We start from the raw sequence: 20,751 nt of genomic DNA, 5'->3' as shown, positions 1-20,751 counted from the left end.
CATCTTGCTAATGTGGCTGTTCCCACAGGCTGGGGCGATGTTAGTCTCGAGGGACAGTCAAGAGAAAATGTGTGAACGTTAAGCCTCATTTGAAGCCAACTAAATAATGAGAGTAGTAGGCGGTAACTTTTTTTAATGTTGCTTTTTGTGGAGGTTTATACTACAGTGCGAGCTGCGCTAGCACTGTTTGTACATGGAAGCCAGCTTGAGCGTGTTCATTGGTGTGTGACTGTGTGTGTGTGTTTTCATATTACTGCTGCATGTAATGTTAAATTTACTTGAAAGACAAGCATTATAGCTGTGTGTGAAAAACAAATGGTCCACTGTGTAAAATAATTTGGGGGGATGGATGGAAAGTTTGAGTCTCCCGATCAAGAGATCGTGTGCAGGTTTCCCATCGATAAATCGATTGGTTAGGTAGAATTTCAGTTGACCAAGATTTTCTTTGATTGACTACAGCCACAGTAGTGACAGACAATGTAAATATTATGGCAAACCTGACACATTAGGGAAATTAAAGTTGATGTTGTTCAACTTGTATAAAGAAAGGTAAGACTTCTGCTAAATGTAAACAGGATTCAAGTGTTACACGTAATGAAACAGTGGTTTAAAACCAGGACAGATACACGTAAGTGCGATCTAGTAGTGGAAGTGGTAATAGTAGCTGAGGTTTAAATCTTGTTGCCACCTCCTACAACACACTATCACTTCTGCCTTTGCTTCATTATTACAATAACACCTTTTTCTTTCCTGCATCTCACCACTGCTTTTTAGACATGAGGTAAAATACAGCCAACATCTGAAACCTCTGCTTTCCGTTGTATTCGTAGCCAGGTGACTGGAGGCGCCACCACAGCAGCACGACCTGTTCCACATTTCTTTCTAACTCTGCCAGAACAGGAAACAGCACATTACTGTGTGTGAGGTGGGCGACAGGTACACTTCTGCCCTGAAACCAGGGTAACATCAGGAGGGCGTGGTGAGAAAACAGAGAGCACGGGGCACGAAGCCACAGATCTCACTGCTGGTTCCTCAGTGAGGATGACTTCGAGACACAAACACATGCACGCATAATCACTTTATAACTTGAATTAATTATTTAAGGAACATCAGAGGCCCCAACAGCCTCCAGCATGTGCCCTTCTATTGATTTCTCCTCAATAAAATACGATTAACTAAAATGCTTCACTTGAAAACAGCTGCAACTATCTTCAAATCCCTTGGATTTTATAACACAGGATTCACAGAATTAAAGACATTAAACAGTAGAGCTACTGTGAGATGAATCACTTGTAGTTCTCCACCAACCAAAGCAGAACAAGAGGTCCAGGGGCAGATCTGGCCTTTCAAGACTGTAGGTGTGCCACCAAAATATGCCGCACATTACCATTTCCTACAGTACCATCAAAAAACCAAAAACAATAATTTCATTGTACAGACCTTTTCGTGCAGCTTTGTGCCCAAACAACAGCACAAAAGCTCAAGCCGCACAGTGACATTCAAGATTGACCTTTTATTCCGTCATTGCAGCTGCAGTAGTTATATATTAGCCACAGCTGTACTGTAGATCATCAATAAACGGCAGACAATCCCATACAGAATGAGCTGCACTAAACTATCTTATATAAGTCAAATATCACTTTTTCCTAACCAACCAAACTCAATAAGCAACGTCCCTAGTTTTAACTTGCAGAACACAAGAACTGCTGGTCTGCTACGCCCTCTATCAGTCACTGTGGGACCCCCATGTATTAAAAGCTTAGTTCAGATTGACCGAAGTCACACAAAATTACAAAAAAAAACCTAACTGATTAAGGCAGCTGCAGTCCAGCAACTCCCAGGTTATGTGAGGTAAAATTACTGATTTTCCTTAAGGAGTTTGGTTGCTTTGGAGAGATCAATATTTTACCTATATAACAGCAATTCCCTGCAGGAAAAGGCTGTCTGACTGCACAGTAAAGTGGTGACTATATTCTGAATATAGTACACTTAAACAAATATTGATTTTATTTAACGAACCCTCTTGAAAGGAGTAATATGTAGGACCTGCACATGAAAAAATGAGTGTAGCAGTCCAAATTGTGAGTTGGGCCATAAACTGTATACTAAATAGTTTGACATCCAAATTAAGGACGTGCAAACTGGCATCTACTGCAGTTAATACAACGTGTATCAATAAGTACCTGGAGTAAATGGAGACAGAAATCTTTCAGTATTGTTATAAAAGGAGAAAAGTATTAATCTCTTTGCCTTTTGCTGAACTGTAAAATAAAATGCATCCACTTTTCTTGATAAAAAGAGTCTTGTGTTGTGCTGTGAAGCCTGGTGTGTGGCTCAATCAGGTGGTGAGCTAACTTTACAGCAGCGATCTGTGCCTGAAAGCTGTTCTCTCAATAGTTGTCTTGGAAACAAAGACAAGCCATTATGTGGGAGTAACATTCTTAAAAAAAAAAAAAAAGAAAGAAGCAAACAAGAAGAATGAACACAGGCATGCATGGGCACACATTTACAAAAAGGCTGAAAAACTATCACAAAAAGATGCAGTGACACATGAATGTACCCCCTTGGCAAACACAGAGTGTGTTGATTACACACAATTAAACAGATTTCCGCCTTTTCTTCTCGTCTTGTTGTCGTCTGCAACTCCGTATCGCTTTATGAATCAAACAGCCTCGTCAAGTCAAGTCCTGTCATGTTCTCACTGTCTTGGCATGTTTGTTTACATACTTGGACCTCACCAGTAGATATTTTCTATTTACAACCGGGTCACAGACTTGCTATAAAAAGACTAAGATTTCTTTTACACCTGTCTCTCACTGTCTCGTCCAAATCTTGCTACTTCTTTTCCTCTCTCCTTCCTGTCCATGTTCAGGTCCTTGCCTTTTACTGTTCCACTCCTCTCAGCGACAGATTACTCTTTTTCAGCACCATAAATAATACATTATAACATTCAAGCCTTATTATTTCCCCCATGCTGAGCTTTATAAGTCGTCCAAAAGCAGAGACATTGCAAACAACTGAGCAGTTTTAGTGTGCTGTTCTCTCTATAGCTTTCCGGTCAAAGAAAAAGAAAATATTACATAACCAAAATGTCACCTTTTAAACAAAGCAACAGTCACAGACTTGTCTCACTGCTTCCTTGGCTGGGTTGCATGTCCAAGAAATAAATTTTAAACCCAATTAAATCATGTTTACCTTCAAAAAATAATCACGTTTATATGAGAAAAATCAGCAAGTTCCTCAAGGAAAGTTAAGAGCCAGACTCAAGCCAACTGAGTTTAAATATGCATCTCAAACAATATTGTGTTTCTTTCTTAACTTTTAGCTAGCTCGCAATCAATGTAATGTTATGTTAACCTTTTAGCTGTTTAGCAATGTACATACATACAATATAACTACTTACTTTTTAACTAACTGGCAAACAATGTAAGAATTTGTTAGTTAGCTAGAAAACAATGCAATGTTTTGTGAAGGAATACAAAGCAGCTGAAAGCAAATGTTTCCTCACGTCTTTTTATTTACTAGGTCCTGACAGCACTTTGATTTGGGTTGGCAAGCATCTCCATATTGACTGAATTCTATTTCATTTCAGTTTACATTGCTAAACGGAAAGATTTACTAAATTGAGATTAGTTTTTAACTGCACAACAAAGCTCTGCTTAACTTTTCTAAACTCTGATTAGCATTGTGCATGTGACAGAAATTCTCTACTTATCTTTTTTAGAATTACCATTAAACTTACATACCTTACTATAATGCTCAGAAATTCATTTTTGCTCTCATATCCAGGTTCAGTTCACAGAGCCCTCTTTTTTCCTCCCCGTCTCTCTTTCTCTCCTGGACTTTGCCTGCTGCTCAGCTAGTTCAAAGCGGACTGAGTGAAACTGAGACTTGACAATTCCAGTGTGGGATCCCAACAACACCAGCTGACTACCGACCTTGATCACCCTCAGGGTGTGTGGAGAAACACACAAACACTCAGACACATGCAGGCAAACAGGAAATAAGAGTCCTTTCTTTGGAGTGAAGGACGGTGGTGTAGCTTCTGTGAGAGCACTTCTCCAGAAAAAGACGTGTACGGTGAAGCCGCGGCCTCTTGACGGCATGACAGAAACATTACATGTGGGCATGACATCCGCATCAATTAGCCAGGAGGAAATTTTAAGAAGCCATGACCATGCTAGTCTCTATGAGACTGACAGTAAACGCTACACTGCTGATATGATCATTATTGCATAGGGAAAACACACATGAGTGTATGTACTGTGACTCAGTTGTACAGTACGTACTATTAGTGTGAGTACATCAACGTGTTCTCCTACAAAGCTTGCGCCTTCAGATTTATAATGCTATGATGACAGAGCTGACAGATGAAGCCTGAACCCATGCGCATGAGATTTCTCGTTATCCCTTCTCTGTTAAACAGGTGTGACTGATCTTTTAACTCACCTGCAAAGGTTTTTTTTTTAATTAAGCACCTGTCAAAACAAGTATTGTGCAGGTTTTATGGATTGTAAACTACCCTATTCATTTCCAGTGTTATTTTGTGACTACATCTGTGGTAACTTGAAACTGTTGTCACTTCAATGCTTGACCAGCCAGTTTGGCAAGTGAGACCACCAAAAACTAATTAACGTGACTCAATGGAAAAATGCTGTTGGTACAAAAAGCAGTTTATTACGGCTCAAGCACCGATCTGTGCAAGAGCCCTATTGAAATTGGAGCAATTATTATCATTTCAAAAAATGATAAGTAGCTAAGCATGACATCTCACAAAACTTGGCACAAAAAGGGGTGAAATTCAAATCTGATATGGGTCGTCCACCAGTGGTTTCCACCAGCATGTTTCACCTACATGCACCAAAATCAGTAAGAACAAAAAGTCTCCTGGAGCCATTGTCTCAATCCAACATGAAGTCGACCATTCAGCTGAATGCAATAGTCATTTTTTTCAGTCTCTAGGAATTGGGGACCTCAAGTTTGCCTCATCTTGAATTTAGCTTACATTCGCATACATGCATTAGGCCTGTGAAAGATCAGGAATATCTGCAAAGTGGCCCGTGACAAATCATGTTAATCTTCAAATTGCTGCTTCAGCCCAAAAAACTCTTCATTTACTGCCATAAATGACAAAGATGAGAAACAAATCCTTACATTTAAGAAGCTGGAACCACCAAATGTTTGCCATTTATCAATTATCAAAATAGTCGGCAACTAATTTTCTTTCAATCGATTAATCAATTAATTGACTAAACGCTGCAGCTCTAAAGGTGGCACACTCTGGCCTACTCTATCTGTTGCAAATCAGCTGTTCCAAGCGACACTTTACAAAGGAAACTACTGGCCCGCAGACTGCTTGCAAGGTGAGAGAATAGTTGTCCAATTTTCATGCATGAATGGACTAAGAAATAAGGAATAGTTCACTCAAAATACATAATTATGTAGTTGTCTCACCTTTAATTCTGTGGGCCAGTATCGAATGCAAAATCTTCACCTCTTCTGTAGCTAATGTAAATTTCATAATGGTCCTTACGACATGAATTCAAGCACCAGAAGTTAAGAGACAATGGAATAATACTACTGGCCCACTTTTGGCTGAACTAAACATGCTGGAGTAGTGTAACATGTCACCGTTTACAATAGAGGGTGTTTATTCTTTGCTGGTGTGCCACTTTAAAAAAAAATTAGGAGTATACCTACTACACCAGCGACAATCCCTACCTTTAAAACACCTGCATGCACACACACACCAGTGTGACAAAGTTCAAAAACAGGAATTGAGCAAACAATGGCCAGACATTACCAAACGATGATCAAGCTCTCAGAGGCACCGACAACAAAAGCAGTGAGGGCTTTAACTTACTAATCACTCACTCAGTGCCACGCTGCATACCAACAATGAGTGAAAACGGCAGTCAACATGAGCAAGTCTGATTCACAAAAACATCCGTGTCAGAGTCAACAAGCTCAACAACTTCTTCCTTCCCCTGTGGACCACAAGAAGAATGATACTGTTACTGTACACCAATGCAAAGACCACAACTCTCACTTCTCACATGAAAGTCCTGAGGGCTTGTTTTAATTCTTGGCTAAACATGCGAAACTGCTAGATCTGGTTCAGACCAATCATATATGGCTAACATAGATCAAAATTATGTCTAATTGATCTCTGTTAACATTATTAACCCCTTAAAGAAAACAGAGCATTCCAAAAAACTGAACTCAGCTTTATTTATAGAGCACCTTTACACACGTGCAGCCCAAAGTAGTTCAAATAGCAAAATTAAAACAACACAGACAAAAGATGAATTAAAAAAAATGGAAGAATACAGATTTCAACAATAAAATCTTTAAAATATTATAGATAAAAGTAGGTCAAATGAAGTATGAGAAACATCAAGTATAAAAACTATGTAAAAACCAATAGCTGAAGCATAAAAAACTAAGATTACACCATTACTCTCAATTAAAAATTAAAAGCCAGATTAAAAAGATAAACTTTTACTTTGCTTTTAAAAAGACAGAGAGAGTTTGACATTCAAATATCCAAAGACAGTGAGTCAGGGGCATACAAACAGAAGGCAGTCTCACTGGTATGTTTGTGGGACAAAAAATCTACAGAATGATTTTCACCTTTAAAGGAAAAATCAGTAGAATTTGTCCGGGCTGTTCGTAAATCCATCGGGATGTCAAATACCAACTTTTTGGGGATGCTGAATCGTCCAGAGCACAGCAAAAGAATGAGGAAAAAAGAGGAAATACAGGTGACCAGTGATAACTGAAAGGGATTATGTCATACGACTCTATACAGTGTTTTCTTCACGAAAATGTTGCAGATTATACCTTTAAATTATAACTGACCATCAGAAAATACTCAGTGATGTGGTTTAGTGTCAGCTTGAGCCATTTTAAGCAGCCAAGCAAAGTGCAAAAGCAGCAAATCCACCTTGTGGAGAATTATCCAGTCAAAGAGGTGAGACTGTACCTGTCGTGCTGGGCAGACGTCCAGAGCTGGCTATAGAGGGCTAAATATAAACTCCTCTAAATACTGAGCGTCCTCTTTCACCCACAGCTTCTCCCACAGCACCTCTGACTGTCTCCTTACCTCCTCTCTTTAATTATCTCCTCTCATTCTGTCGCTATCTCTGCAGCGCTCTCTGCTTTTTGTCCTCTTCTCCTCTGCTTCACTCCTGTCTAATGCCACCACAGCGTCCTTTTCAGATTTACTAGTCCCTCTTTCTGCCTGTTGCTCTCTGCTGTTCATTCAGCGACATGCACTCCCCCAGGAGCCAAAAGTCATTAAACAGTCTCGGTGTAATCCCTCGCTCGCAGTCTCCTCCTTCTTTCTCTGCCTTCCCTCCCCCTCTCCCTCCCTCCCTGAGGCACTACAGCATATCCAGGCCTGTCCCTTCTTCTGCTACCTGTGAACACATTTCACCCACCTTACATCCACCCAGTTGTAAATATTCCTCCTCCTCCCATTTCTTTCAGATATTTCATACTAACACGCGTGAATAAACAAAATCTCTTCTCTGGAAATTCTTTGAACCTGAGCTTCCTCAAGGTACAGCCGCCTCCAAATATTCCAGGAATGTAAAGATAAAGATGCATTACTCAAAGTCTTGAGCTAAGTTGAGGAACAGGAGGTGCATGCGTGTGTGAGCTTCTGTTTTTCCCCTGCTGCATTTTAGGGTCTGATTTTAAAAAGAAATAGCTGACCACACAACAGGTTGTAGTTCCTCTTTGGAAGTTTAGTGTGCATGACAATACCACCTGTTCCTCTTAAGGTAAAACACCTCACGTTTTCATGAACACATGTGCAGTAAATAGTATAAAAACATGTAATGGACAGTTTATACCAGTATTTATGTAACTGACCCTTCCTAATTCAGCGTTCTCCTTTGCTGTTTCTTGTTTCCTATATTTAGATAGATATGTTGGAAAGGACAAACTCATTTTGAAGATGGTTAAAAGATGCTGCTATGGTTCTTAAAAAAGTGACATACTTATAATACAGTGACCCATTATCTGTAATGACAACAAGGGATATTTCCAGTTCAGTGATCAATACACCATTGTTGTAGGCTCTGCTGCCAAGCCTTTTTTCATTCATTCATTCATTTTCTGTATTCCCGAAGGGTTGCGGGGGGCTGGAGCCTATCCCAGCTGACATTGGGCGAGAGGTGGGGTACACCCTGGACAGCCAAGCCTTTCTTGCCACAGAAAATATCAAGTCATAAAAGGACCAACCTTGTGGACAATGTCTCCCAGCTCTCTGCAGTAGGCAAAGATGTTCTTGCTGGTGGTGTATCCACTGAGCTGGAAAAACTGATACCTGGAAAGAAGACAGGGGTTATATTTCAAATACATGTGGATAGAGACTGAAAAGACTTTCTGCAAATGAGCACGGTGATTTAATTTCACAGCGGTAATTAAAAGAAACCAAGACAAATTAAGGATCTTAGAAAGTCACACAGAGAAACTGAAAGAGAGCAAACAGAGAGGGGGGACAGCTACCAGCTTTCTTAATTAGGGACAACATGTAAACAGCAAGTCAGTGCTAACATCAAAACACTGCCACTTTAAAGGTTACCTCTAAATGACAGCCAGCCTTTTTACATAAAACCTACGGCAACAAAAACTACAGCCCCAACTATTTTTATAAGACACAGCAGAGAGCATTTTGGGAGTAAAAAATAACTGCAGAATAAAATAGAACTTGGAGTGCTGTATATATAACGGTTAGATAACTCCCTCTTTACAGACCTGTTGAGCAGAGAGAAGAGGCCTTTGGCAGAGGTGATGAGCTCAACCACAACCTGCAGGATGCCAGCAGGCAGCTTGGTGGTGCTGCGTCCGTCATAGCTGTTGCGGCGCCAGCGGCTCTGGATGCCCATCTGGAGGGTGTGGGAAACAGCACGCAGCTTCTCTGTCAGACCGCGTAGGTTCTCGCCACCTATACCGTACGTCTGGAGAGCACACACACACTGGTTAAAGGTCTATTCCTCTCCTGAAATACTCTCAAGTGGTTATACATAATCAGTCCGTGATGTTTAATGCAATACTTCCCCTCTTCCTACCCACTGTATGGTCCCTCAATGCTTCACCAAAAGCGTGGGCCTTGTGTTAAAGACTTATTTCATATTCTGTGAATATTCCCAGATCGAGTCTTGCTGGGGATCTATGCTGCAACTCTCTTTTGTCCACTTTTTAATAAAGTAATGCCCACAATGCAATTTCAACATAACTGTGGTTTTGTGAGAGGGTGGAGAAAGCAATCATGATACAGACTGAAATGTATATTAAAGTAAGGGATAGAGAGCATTATGAAAGTTGAGGTAAAGTTGTGCTCCTTATAGAAAAGGCAATACTTCTTGATGTATCACATTCTGATTTACTATTGATGGAGGAATTCACGACATTTCCTCTTCTGTGATTTGTTTAAAGGACCTAGGTGCAGGTTTTACTGACATCTAGCCGTGCACTTTGCAAACCACCTCTCCTGTTCCAAGTGTGTAGTGGAACGTACGGAAAAAAAAAGGTGAAAGGCCGCTTCTAGAGCCAGTGTTTGGTTTGTCCGTTCTGGGCTACTGTAGAAACATGGCAGACTACATAATGGCGCATGAACTGAAAGAATAAGCATGTCAACAACAGTAAAGAACAACTTTTTTTCTTGCTAAGGGTTATATATAATAAATAATATAACTGTTGAGGGTTTCAAGAATAGCTGAGATAAATAAATATTAAAAAAAATACAAAATACTTTACATTACAAATTCACATGTTAAATAAAATCTTACTGACCTACATCAATTTAACACTAAATACCAGGTACAGCTTAATTACTTTTGAGTTGGTATTCTACAAACTCCAGTTTATGTAGAAATATGATCATATTTGCTAACCTGAGAAATGTCGAATCATTATTACATGTCGCATCTAGTGATTTATATCTCTGCTCCAAATCTCCAGGGCCAGCGACGCCCACACTGCTGGCTGAGGTGCTTGGCACGGGGTCACACAAGCAGTCGAGCACAATGCAATGGATTTGCAACACTGTCCTTAATGGTCTACTACACCATATATGTTAAACGGCAAATACACCACACCATAACCAGTACATACAACATATCATGTCACTATAATGATGATTTTTATCTCAATATCCAAAAACAGTAAGAAAACATGTTCATTGTCAAAACAAATTTTAAGAATTCAAAAATTACAGCTCTTTCTTCAGATGAACACACAATTTCCAGTTTATTAGATAAATATTGCTAAAGCTAATGCAGTCTAACACAATGGCCTTGCTGTGTCACAGGTGGTTGTAATGTTTTGTTCACCCCATTTAAAAAATGGACTGAATATCAGAAAGACCTCGCAGTATGACACAACACGAATCAACCAAAGCCACCACATCAAACAGTGAGGGATAAAAGAGAACCAGACAACGCTCCTCTCTCCTCCGCCTGTCAACACGGTTTCCTGCCCAGCGGTGTGAGACGTGACTCTTCACAGCCCCCGTAGAGGGAGCAGGTTATTGTCGTGACCCACTCGTCGGTGGTCAAGAGGGTTGGTCCTGTCGGGCTTTGTTGTTACACATCAACCAGCAGCAGCAATCATCCGTCAACAAGTGGCCATGAATATTTCATGGCCTTGTCAAGGCTGTAGTTGTTAATTATGTAACCGTGTACTTGAACGTGTTTGGTCAGCTCCATGTGAGCGTCTGATGATTGTTTTTTTTTTTATGAATGAGCTCAGTGTTAGCGCTTCACAGAGCATCCAAACAGAAAGACACACACATAAATGCTGCACTCAAGGTAAAAATTAGACTGTACGTCTGTGCATGAGGTCTAATCTTACAAGTTCACACATCATGTGAAGCTTTTACTACAAGGAGACTTTATTTACACACTCATTCAGAGAGATTTTGGGTTAAATCCTTAATGACTATTTCAATCAGTATTTCAACGAGTGGACAACAAGCAGTTTAAGCAGCCTGAGCCTTTAGCCTTATGCTCACACTGTTACACCACCAGAGCTGGAACTTTGCCTGGTACTGTCCTACTCAATTAGTCCTTCCAAAGGCCATTCTGGAAACACACAAACACCCCCACACACACCAACACGACTATTTACATGTCCTAAAACTCCCTCTCAGAATCGGACTGGGAGGAAAATTAATTAGGCGGGGGGGAAAAATGGAGAGAGCATCAAAGGGGAGGCAGGAGATGTGTTTTTTTTTTTTTTTTTGCCGACTACAAACTTTCCCAGATATTTGCATGTAAAGTGTCAGGCGCAAGCTTTTGTATTCTAAATCTGCTTTGGTTGCAGCTGAAGCATGACTAGTCCTTTGATGTTAAGCTAGAAAAATAAAGTAACTATTTTACTATGATATGCTTGAATGGGGGGAATTTTGATATAAAGGTGGAGGAGGTTTTTCAGGACACAGAAAACCCACTGGACACCATGAATGATGCAAAACTTTTTAAAACACAACTGTCTCATATATTAGCATTAGCTTTCACTGAAACACCAGTTTTTGTTTTGCTTTGCTTTCTTTCTTTCATTAATATTTTCATATCATTACTTTATTTCCGTTTAATTTTACAGCATTGATTTTGTCAGTTACTTCTTGTCACATCTGCGTGTATTTGTATTATTTTTGGCTGAGTTAAATTTACTTTGGATTATGTGCTTTCCTTATTCTTCAGGAGAACAACATCCTTTTTTTGTTTCTGTTGTCTGTTTTGGAGAAACTGGTAGCACAGGTTGACTAATAAGAGCAATAAAAATACTGTCTACTAACAATATATAATGATGTGAGCGCTAACTGAAGTGCTCATGTGCTGTTTTCTGACAGTAACTATGACTGTGTCCAAAATCATTCACTCACTTACAACTCCCTACTCACTATAGACTTCTATAGACGGGTTTCTTGTTTACAAATGTTAAAAGGTCCTCATGTAGGTTTTAGGAGCTGTTCAAAAGATTACAGTCAGTTGTAATCAACGTGTATTTTGCATGATTTGTAAATCCTTGCTGACTTGATAATAAAATGCCATGTCAGAGTTGGATGTGTTAGTTTATTTTTCACATGAGATCAATATATTATGTAAAATATTAGCTAACAATAGCTGTCTATCAGTACACTCATAAAGTCTCTGACTGAAATCACCCCACAAAGTTTGCTATTCAGATAAATGTTAAGCTAAAAGGAGCAAACCAAATCACACAAAAAATTTGTAGGTTTCTGATAACTTTGCTCAACTAACCTGGTTTTGCTGGTTATTGAGGCTGTTTATCCTCCTTATTTGACCACATCAGGAGCGTGGTTGCAACATTAGTGTCAATAAGCTAATTAACTCAAAGTAAAAATATTTAGGACATTACTTTACAGCTTTCCACATTTGAAAGAAATTTGGTAGCTACTGTAAACATAATATATAAGACGTAAAACATGGGTGACAGCTAGCTAGGTCTGGCTACATTCATTACATTAGACAGTAACTCAGACCACGGCGATTACATAAATAAACTTGTTCTTGTTGATGGTGAGAAATTACTAGATTATGTATACTTTGTATAGGAACACGCTCAGGCAGAGATCTGGAGAGAAAGAGTAATAGAGGAGCTCAAACAAACTATTTATATATTTACAAGCTATAGGAACATCCTCATCTAGAGATCCAGAGCGAAAGAGTGAGACAAGCTCACTCAAACCCATTAGAAGTTTCAGAACAAGAGCGTCAATGTAAACATAGAAACTCACAACTGAACTCCTGCAGGTCCTGGGTCATGTCTAGAAAGTAACCCTTGATTTGAAAACCTCTCATGAGATCATGGTTTGTGTTAGAACGATCACTCTCACAAGATTTTTCACGGGTCTGGGGTTCCTGTTTAGACTTGATGGACCTCCTGGCTGCCAGCACAGCACAAGGGAGGGAGAGGAAGAGAGAAACCCCTACCCTTTTCACAGAATAAGTCGTTTAGTTTGTCGCCACTTGCTACTACTTTACTTTTTTGAAGTAAAGTCGCTAAGAGGGTCTAAATCTTCTGGCAACACTGGCTATGCTACATGGACAAGCACTGCTTTCTGCCCCCTAAATGAGTGTGTATCTCTGTGATGCTGCTACACTGAAACCCATCTACAGTATAGTGAATTCACTATAGCAGTGGTTGCCAAACTTTTGCTGGTACGCCAAAAAAAAAAAAAAAAAAAAAAAAAAAAAGTTCAGGCCTCCTCTTAGTCAACAATTATTATCCATCATTAACACTAACTGGGCAAAAAAAAAAAAAAACTGTTAAAAAAAGATTCAAGTTGAATTTAAATTAAATTAAGGTTATAAGGTTTATTTCTCCTACATAAATCATATTCATTTGACTTTGTTTCACTGTATATTTTTCCCCTGGTCATTGAGGCCCCTCCTGCAGTTGCTCTGCACCCCTCAGTTTGGGAACCACTGCTGTGTAGTGAAGAACATTCAGGCGCATTAAAAAAATGGCAAACTCACTATGTAGTGGACTATATAGTGAGTAGTGAGTGATTTTGGGCACAGTGTGTGTGAAAGACTTGGTTTAAACACTTAAAGAAAGGGGACAACTTAAGAGACTTCTTGCAACTCTCCTAAGTGAAACCCTCAGCTTAGGGAAACATTTTGCCTAAGGAAAAAACTCAAGTTTGAAACTTAAGGTGGTTTATACAATCGAGCAACGGACCTTCTAGCAACACGTAAGGGAATAATTAAGTAGCTAAGGAAAAATCACTTAGACATTAAACGTTTTCCCTTACAACAGCCTAAGGAAATCCTTATGGTGATTTTATGCAACTCATTTTTTCCTGAAGCATCTTTAAATCAAGATTTCAGGGAAATCTTAGGCTGTGGTTTTATGCAAACATGCACTGGGTCTGAGAGCAGTTCAGTGAAACACGACTTGTATGGCAATAAGAGCAGTTGTGTATTCTGGCAGGATTTGTCCAACAGCTGCTGGTTCCACTGTGCAAACAAGACAAGGCTCTAAAAATGGTGTTATGGTGGAATAAATATTCTTCTCTGCTCTAATATCAGAACATAAACGACACCACAGAAAGACAAGAAGACGACCGTTCAATAAACAGCTCAACAAACACACACAGCCTCTTGGATACACGGAGCACTGCTATGGACACATACTGTACACAAACACACGTGACTCAGCTTCTCACCAGAGAGCAGAGTTTCTCCACAGCCTCCAGTATGAGCTCCTGGTGTCCGATCTTGTGCACTCCCAACTTCTCCAGGTCCTGGGAGGTCAACTGGAGCAGATCCAGACCCGATAAACGCCACTCCGACAGTGGGTACTGATTCAGGGGGGCGTCCAGACCTGGCAGAAGGACAAAAAAGGCACACACACTCAGGATTTAACCACATGCAGTTCATTACACGAATTCAAATCGGAAACCCACATAGTGAGAGAGTCACAGGCATGTACAGGCTGAGACATGCAGAGGGAGCAGAGAATCAGGGATCAGCAGAGCTGCAGGCATGAAGCTTGAAAAAAAAACTACATGTTGGGGGATAAGAGTTGAAAACAGTCAAGACATGTCTCTGAAACAAATTATTTATATGATTCACTTGCTAAATAATTTTATAAAAACTGTAAGATTATGGCATTATAATATGAATGTTTTTGAATTAATGATTGAATTTGTAGTTAAAAGCCACTTGAAAATAACAGCACAAATGGGGTTAATACACTATCTTAAATGTGTTATTACATGTAGTAGCCAGTGATAGAAGAGGCGTTAAAATCATTTACTTAAAGGTGTAATATGGAACAAATGGCCACTATGGTCATTATTAATGATGCATCAATAAGCAAGTGCTTTAATGTTTTAGTTGGCCTAACTATCTCATATACTTTTGGGTACTTTAATCTGTGACAATACATCATATTTATACACTGCATGTGTATTTGTATGGAAAATTTGTAGAAATACTAGTAACTATAGCTGTTGAATTAATGTAATGGATAAAAATATTAAATATTTACCTCTATGGCTGCAGATATTGCTATATGATTCCCAGTTATTGGGAATTATAATTTCTGCATCATAATATTAATTTACACTGAAAAAAAACTATTAACATCCTAATCATGTGACATTTGTTGGGGTCTGTGCCAAAAAAACATGTTTACTACCATCTGGAGAACAACATTTGCAGCTCTACACTACTTCATTATAATGATGTTTTGTCACACATTTTCCTTTATCAAAAAACTACGGCTTCTGATTTGGATGTCGCACTCACCAATATTGAGATTTCTATTATATTGTGCAGTAAAGAGTATAAAGTTGCATAAAACTGAAAAACTCAAATACAGTTACCTCAAAACTAAGATGAGTAAGGGTATTTAGTTACTTTCCAACACTGGTAATAGGTCACCTGTAGGCCAATTATAATAGCAGCATTATACTTTTTCCCTATAAAAGAGCATTAATCCATACTTTACAGAGGGTCTGTATATGACTCTCCGGGATAGAAGAGGCAAAGGTCAGTCAGTGAACGCAACATGTCCAAGAAGTAGAAAACAGTTTATAATGATAACACCTGAGTTGTTGACAGTGATCAGAGCAAGGCTGCTGTGGCTTCTCTCTCATAGTACAGGCCACTTCCTCATTCCACCTCCACCTTTCACTTCCAAGAGGATTTGTGTGTGTGTGCGTGTGTGTCGCTTCTATTTCTGACCCCCCTGTCCGAGCCAAAGTACCTGCGAGGCGATCAGGGCGTGGGAAGAGAGAGAGAAAAAAAAGCGCAATATGTTCCTCACCTTGGAGCCACTGGCTGACTCTGTCCTCGGTCCACGACGTGATAGGCTCCATGCTCGGAGTCCTGCTGCAGTCGCTGCTTCAGTTTCCAGCCGTGCTGGCAGACTTCTACCTCTCGGGACTACTGGAAGAAGAAGGAAAAGTTAGTCCCGACTCGGAGTCTGACTATGACGATGACGACTGGCACTCCTTCGCACAGGTACAGGTAAGACACAGTCCCCCTGCTGTCAGCCAATAGTGCGGAACTGTCAGGCTCGACCAGGAGTAAAGACCCCTCCCTCCTACCCCCCCCTCAGCCCCCACCTTCCTCCTTACCTGGAGGAACAGTGTGTGTGTGTGCGTGTGATAGGTGCTGCAGCTTTAATTCTTCATAACTTCCCTCATAGTTTCTTCAGGCGCAATCGCGTCATCCGCGCGTCTAACAGGCGCAGTGGCCGTGTGGCGATTATTACAGAGCAACATGTGGAGACGAGGGGTGGACACAATAACAGAAACACCTGTTCAGCTCAGTGTAATCCAACACAGTAAGCCTGTAATAAAGCTGCTTCTGTGACGGTGACAGAAAAGGTCCTTATGAACGCTGCGGTCATTCCTCAGCAGTAGTGGAGGAAGTATAAAGATTCTTTTTTTTCTTGAGTAAAAGTAGCAATACTACATTCTATAAATACTCTTGTAAGTAAAAGTCATGCATTCATATATTTTTTTTAACTTTTAAGTACAAAAGCATAGCATCAAAATTAAGCCTACTTAAAATATCAAAAGTAAAAGTACACATTTTGCAGAATGGCCCATTACAGAAACATATATATTACATTACTGGATAGTTCAGAGCCAGACAGATCAGGTCAGTTATTTTAGATATACAAGTAAAGTTAAAGATTCCCCTCGATAATTGATTTGGGCGTGCTGATTATGAATCCAAAGGAAACTGATTTGAACTTGTATGCTCTCTTTTTCTTATGCATTTTTGTGGGGGTTTTTTTACTTGCCTGCTTGTGTGTTACCTTCCCTTGAGCGATTGAGTTTGTGGTGGTATAAAAACTATTTGTAAATTATTTAAATGTAGTGGAGTCAAAGTATAAACTGGTATAAAATGGAAATGCTCTTAAGTATAAGTACTTGTTCTTATGTACAATGCCTCAGTAAATGCACTTAATTACATTCCACCACTGTTCTTCCTGTTAAGACTGCATTTGATTGCATTAAAGTGCACCTAGTATTTATTTACAGCAAAATAAAACACATGATCCCACATACACAACTGCTGATGTCATTTTTCAGTGTTTGTTTTTAAGTTCATGAATTATGTCACAAGACTTAAAGGGATGAATAACTTGTTCTCCCTGTACACACACCAGCAGAACTAATCCTCTTTTCCCAAGTCCACTGGTTAGGTGGCTCCCTGAGGAATTCTCTGGAAATGTTGCCTAATTTATCCCTTGAACTGTGTTGACTTGTGAGCTCTGATACTTAAAGAAAAAGCCGCTTTAATTTGATCAATATTTTATTAATGTCCAATGTTGTTACAGTATGTATGAGAGCTTTCAATTTCATTTCTGCTTGCTGAATTATTTACAGTATCGATAATTGCATCAGAGGCCTGCTGCTGGAGGAGTTTGTTCATTAATTATTGATCCTTAACACACAAACAGATTTTTTTGACTGAAGAAAGAAGCAGTGATGCCTTTAATGTATAATAGCATGTTTTGTGGTTGTGCACAAGGACGTATATGACAGACAGTCTTACTGCTTAACTCATGGTATTTATTCTCCATAAGTGCTGCAGAATCAGCCAAGCTGGTTTTCTGGTTAAAAGTTCATTTTATGTTAAATGATTACCTCCATTGAAGTCGGTATTATGTATTTATTATTAAAGGAGACTATGAGTCATAATAACACTGTGTGTCCTTGATCAAAATGCTACTTCTCAACATCTGTGAAGCATTGTAAACTTCATTCATGCTCATGACATCAACTCTAGCATTTTAAAGGATTCTGTGAATGATTCATGGAAATTATGCTGTGAACTACAATCGCTGTCAATGCCACAGTCACCAACAAATCTACTGCCAAGTTCCCAAAGAAGTAAAGGGCAACACCTGATGAAAAAAAGCCTATAGTCATGAAAGAGCTGCCCTCTGATATCTGGCACCCCCTGCTGTTATTCTCTTTGAACCAGGAGAAAGAGACAGTGGAAGGGAAAAAGTCGGGTTTATATGTCAGCAGGCAAAATGGCACAGTGTCCCTGTGCGTGTGGTCTATATGCTTCATGCCAGTATTTTCAAATATTTAGAGAAAATCTGCTGGGCTGCACATAAAAAAATCTATCTTTGTAGCAGGATGGTTCAAGAGAATTGCTTAAAAATTGTATGAATCTGACTGTGGTCTGAGTGCTGTAAAAAATCATACAGGAATTTAGTGGAATCAACTTTTTTTCATTAACTTACTGGAAATATCAAAGTTTTATTTATCCAAGTTAAATGAATTTAAAATTTTGATTATTTTCAGAACACTTAAGAACTTAACATGAGCCTTTTGACTTGACATGATGAGTTAAATGAATGTCCTGCACAGAGTTAAATTAACTCATTCAGTTAAGTTTCTAAAGAAACATGATCAGCATATTAGCAGACTTCCCAGCATGCACTGTTTGAGAGTTAAAACCCTCCTGGGAACCTTCTTTTTATAGCTTAAAGAAAACATATCACTTTTAGAAATGTGGGTTCTAAAAGTGTTCCTCCTGCAAGGCTGAGACTCCACCCAGAACCTTTGCATCTGAAGAACCCTTTTTTGAACAAAGAGTCCTTCAAGTATTCTTCTTTGTAAGACTAACAGTTCCATTAAGAAGGGTTTTAATCCAAAGAACCTTTTTTAGAAGAAAACTTTTCTGGAATAGGCCCTTTGTACCATGATATTTTTAAGTAAAACCCTGTGTGTGGGTTCTAGATACAACCCTTGTAATATAAAAGGGTTCTCAGTTGAACCTCCTGGTTGTTGGTAAAGGCTTTGGGATATAAAGGGGTTCTTGCTTGAAACCCTTGGATGGAGTCTTATTAGTACTTGTAGAATCTGGAAAGGTACTGAATAGAGAGGTTCTGGTTCATCCATCAGGAGGACCTGATTGAAACCTTTCACAGATGTTTCTAGACGTAAACTTTTATGTTGGGTTTTTAAGAAAAACCATCTTTAAGGGTTCCAAGAGGAACCTTTAAAAATGGTTCTACCAGGAAGCAGAAGGGATCCTCCTTTCTGGTCCTTTCATTTCAAGTGTATGATGAAGACTTGCTGTTTGTCTCTCATAAACTTCAAATGATGGTCGTTTGTTCAGTAATGAAAACACTGTGAACCTGATAAATTCACTGGGAGCAGTTTCACATGTCGCCTTTGTTTCAATGCTGGAACAAAGTGGCTCCAACAGAAGCAGCTGCAACTGTGACTTCTTCGTGTGAAATGAAGATTTGACTTTTTAAATTGAGAAAATGTCAAAGCAAATCAAATGTATTGGTTATGTTCGACAGTGTGACTTAAGAGTTGTTTCTTAAATTTAATATCTTAAGCGTATTGAACATGTTTTCGCAGTACACCTGAATTAATAGCAAGTTTATTACTTTAGAATCATCACAAATGTTAACATCAATGTCAACGTATCTTTACAGCTCTTTGTGAGTTTTACATGCCTTTCATTATTTAATCATCAGTCATGGATAAGTGTATTCCAGAGGAAAAAACAGACTGCAGCTCATGTTGTTTGTATTTGTATTTGTATTTGTATGGTGGAAAAGGTCATTATGAATTCTCAGTGAATCACTATCGATCCTTGGTTGAGTCAAGATGTTCTCCACTGAAGAGGAAAATAACTGAGCGTGAATGTCAGTCCACTAGCCTGACAAATCAGAGCTGATCTTGGATAATGGAAAACCAATGGATTACAAATGTCTTGCCCGTTCTTGCTTGAAGTCTCCATGACTACCTCGTGCTCTGGTCCGGTATACGCGATGGTTTTACCCCAGTGAGAGCAGCACTTTGTGTGGTGTATTATTGAGTTGATGCTGCTCTTTTTCTTTCTTGTCTCCCAGCCTGCAGATGTACTTATTGACTTGAATGATTTAATGCTTGAATGTTCCAGTATTTTACAATGGGTTGAGCCATCTCTCAGTGAAATGTGTTACTGTAGCTTGTTTTTGCTGAACCTCACCTCAGAGGCGGTTTTCTAAAAGACCTTGTGCTTGGCCCACCTTTTTGCCCAGCCCAAATACCTGAGCAACAAATTCAAGCCTAAACATGCCGCTTTGGCTTGACGTCGCACCCATTACTACAGTCATAAGATCACAGAGTCAGCAGACTGAGTTATGCATTAGGAGCCGTTGCAAAACATAGTGCTGACAACAAAAGGGAGCAAGATTGCATTTAACAACCAACAATGGAAAATTCTGTAGAACAAGAGCCTCTCTGCTCTCGCTTGCTTTATTTCTGTCACCGATCAATACTCTCCTCCCAGTCCATCTGCAACCACACACTCCCATCAGCCATTTCTGTGACAAATGATAGTTCCACTAATGTTTGAAATACAATAACGCCATTTGTTCATCATCTGTATATGGCGCTGAGTGAATTTTGAATTATTTCAATGCCATCTTCTCCTCCTGTAGTCAGTCCGCAGAGATTGGATAATCACTCTTTCTCCACAATTAAGCAGCTAATTAATTTGTTCTCTGCTGCAGCCCTTCTGATGGTGTTGATCCCTGCACTGCAGACATGAGCTCACTGAGCTCAGCTCAGCAGGAATTATTATCAAAGGTCTGAAAGTACCCTGCTTGAAACCTGACACATCCACAGTATTAAATTTAGTACTGAAATAAAGTGTACTGTAAATAGTATGTCCATTAGTCTTGGTGTGGTGTATTTATCTGCACTGCAGATGGGGTAGATATTTGCTGTAT

The 20,751-nt window shown here is 39.4% G+C and overlaps 2 protein-coding genes across 2 annotated transcripts in view; one reads left to right on the top strand and one right to left on the bottom strand.

Annotated features, from left to right (window-relative positions):
- cnksr1 (connector enhancer of kinase suppressor of Ras 1) overlaps positions 1 to 15,952 on the bottom strand; it is a 39,685-nt gene extending 23,733 nt beyond the window's left edge. Inside the window, exons 1-4 of the mRNA XM_084742775.1 lie at positions 15,814 to 15,952; positions 14,207 to 14,364; positions 8,767 to 8,969; positions 8,251 to 8,335 (exon numbers count right to left, since the gene is read on the bottom strand). Of these exons, the coding sequence (XP_084598901.1) occupies positions 8,251 to 8,335; positions 8,767 to 8,969; positions 14,207 to 14,364; positions 15,814 to 15,865 (498 nt within the window). The 5' untranslated portion in view covers positions 15,866 to 15,952. The remainder of the gene's footprint in view (positions 1 to 8,250; positions 8,336 to 8,766; positions 8,970 to 14,206; positions 14,365 to 15,813) is intronic.
- Positions 15,864 to 20,751, top strand: part of rps6ka1 (ribosomal protein S6 kinase a, polypeptide 1) — a 79,588-nt gene continuing 74,700 nt past the window's right edge. The window contains exon 1 of the mRNA XM_084742771.1: positions 15,864 to 16,016. Within this exon, the coding sequence (XP_084598897.1) occupies positions 15,864 to 16,016 (153 nt within the window). The remainder of the gene's footprint in view (positions 16,017 to 20,751) is intronic.

The sequence above is a fragment of the Lutjanus erythropterus genome, chromosome 18 (genome assembly GCF_056507025.1).
Source record: "Lutjanus erythropterus isolate fLutEry1 chromosome 18, fLutEry1.hap2, whole genome shotgun sequence".
Classification (NCBI taxonomy): Eukaryota; Metazoa; Chordata; class Actinopteri; order Lutjaniformes; family Lutjanidae; genus Lutjanus; species Lutjanus erythropterus.
Note: the sequence above shows the minus strand (reverse complement) of the source record. Positions and strands in the feature narration are given on the sequence as shown.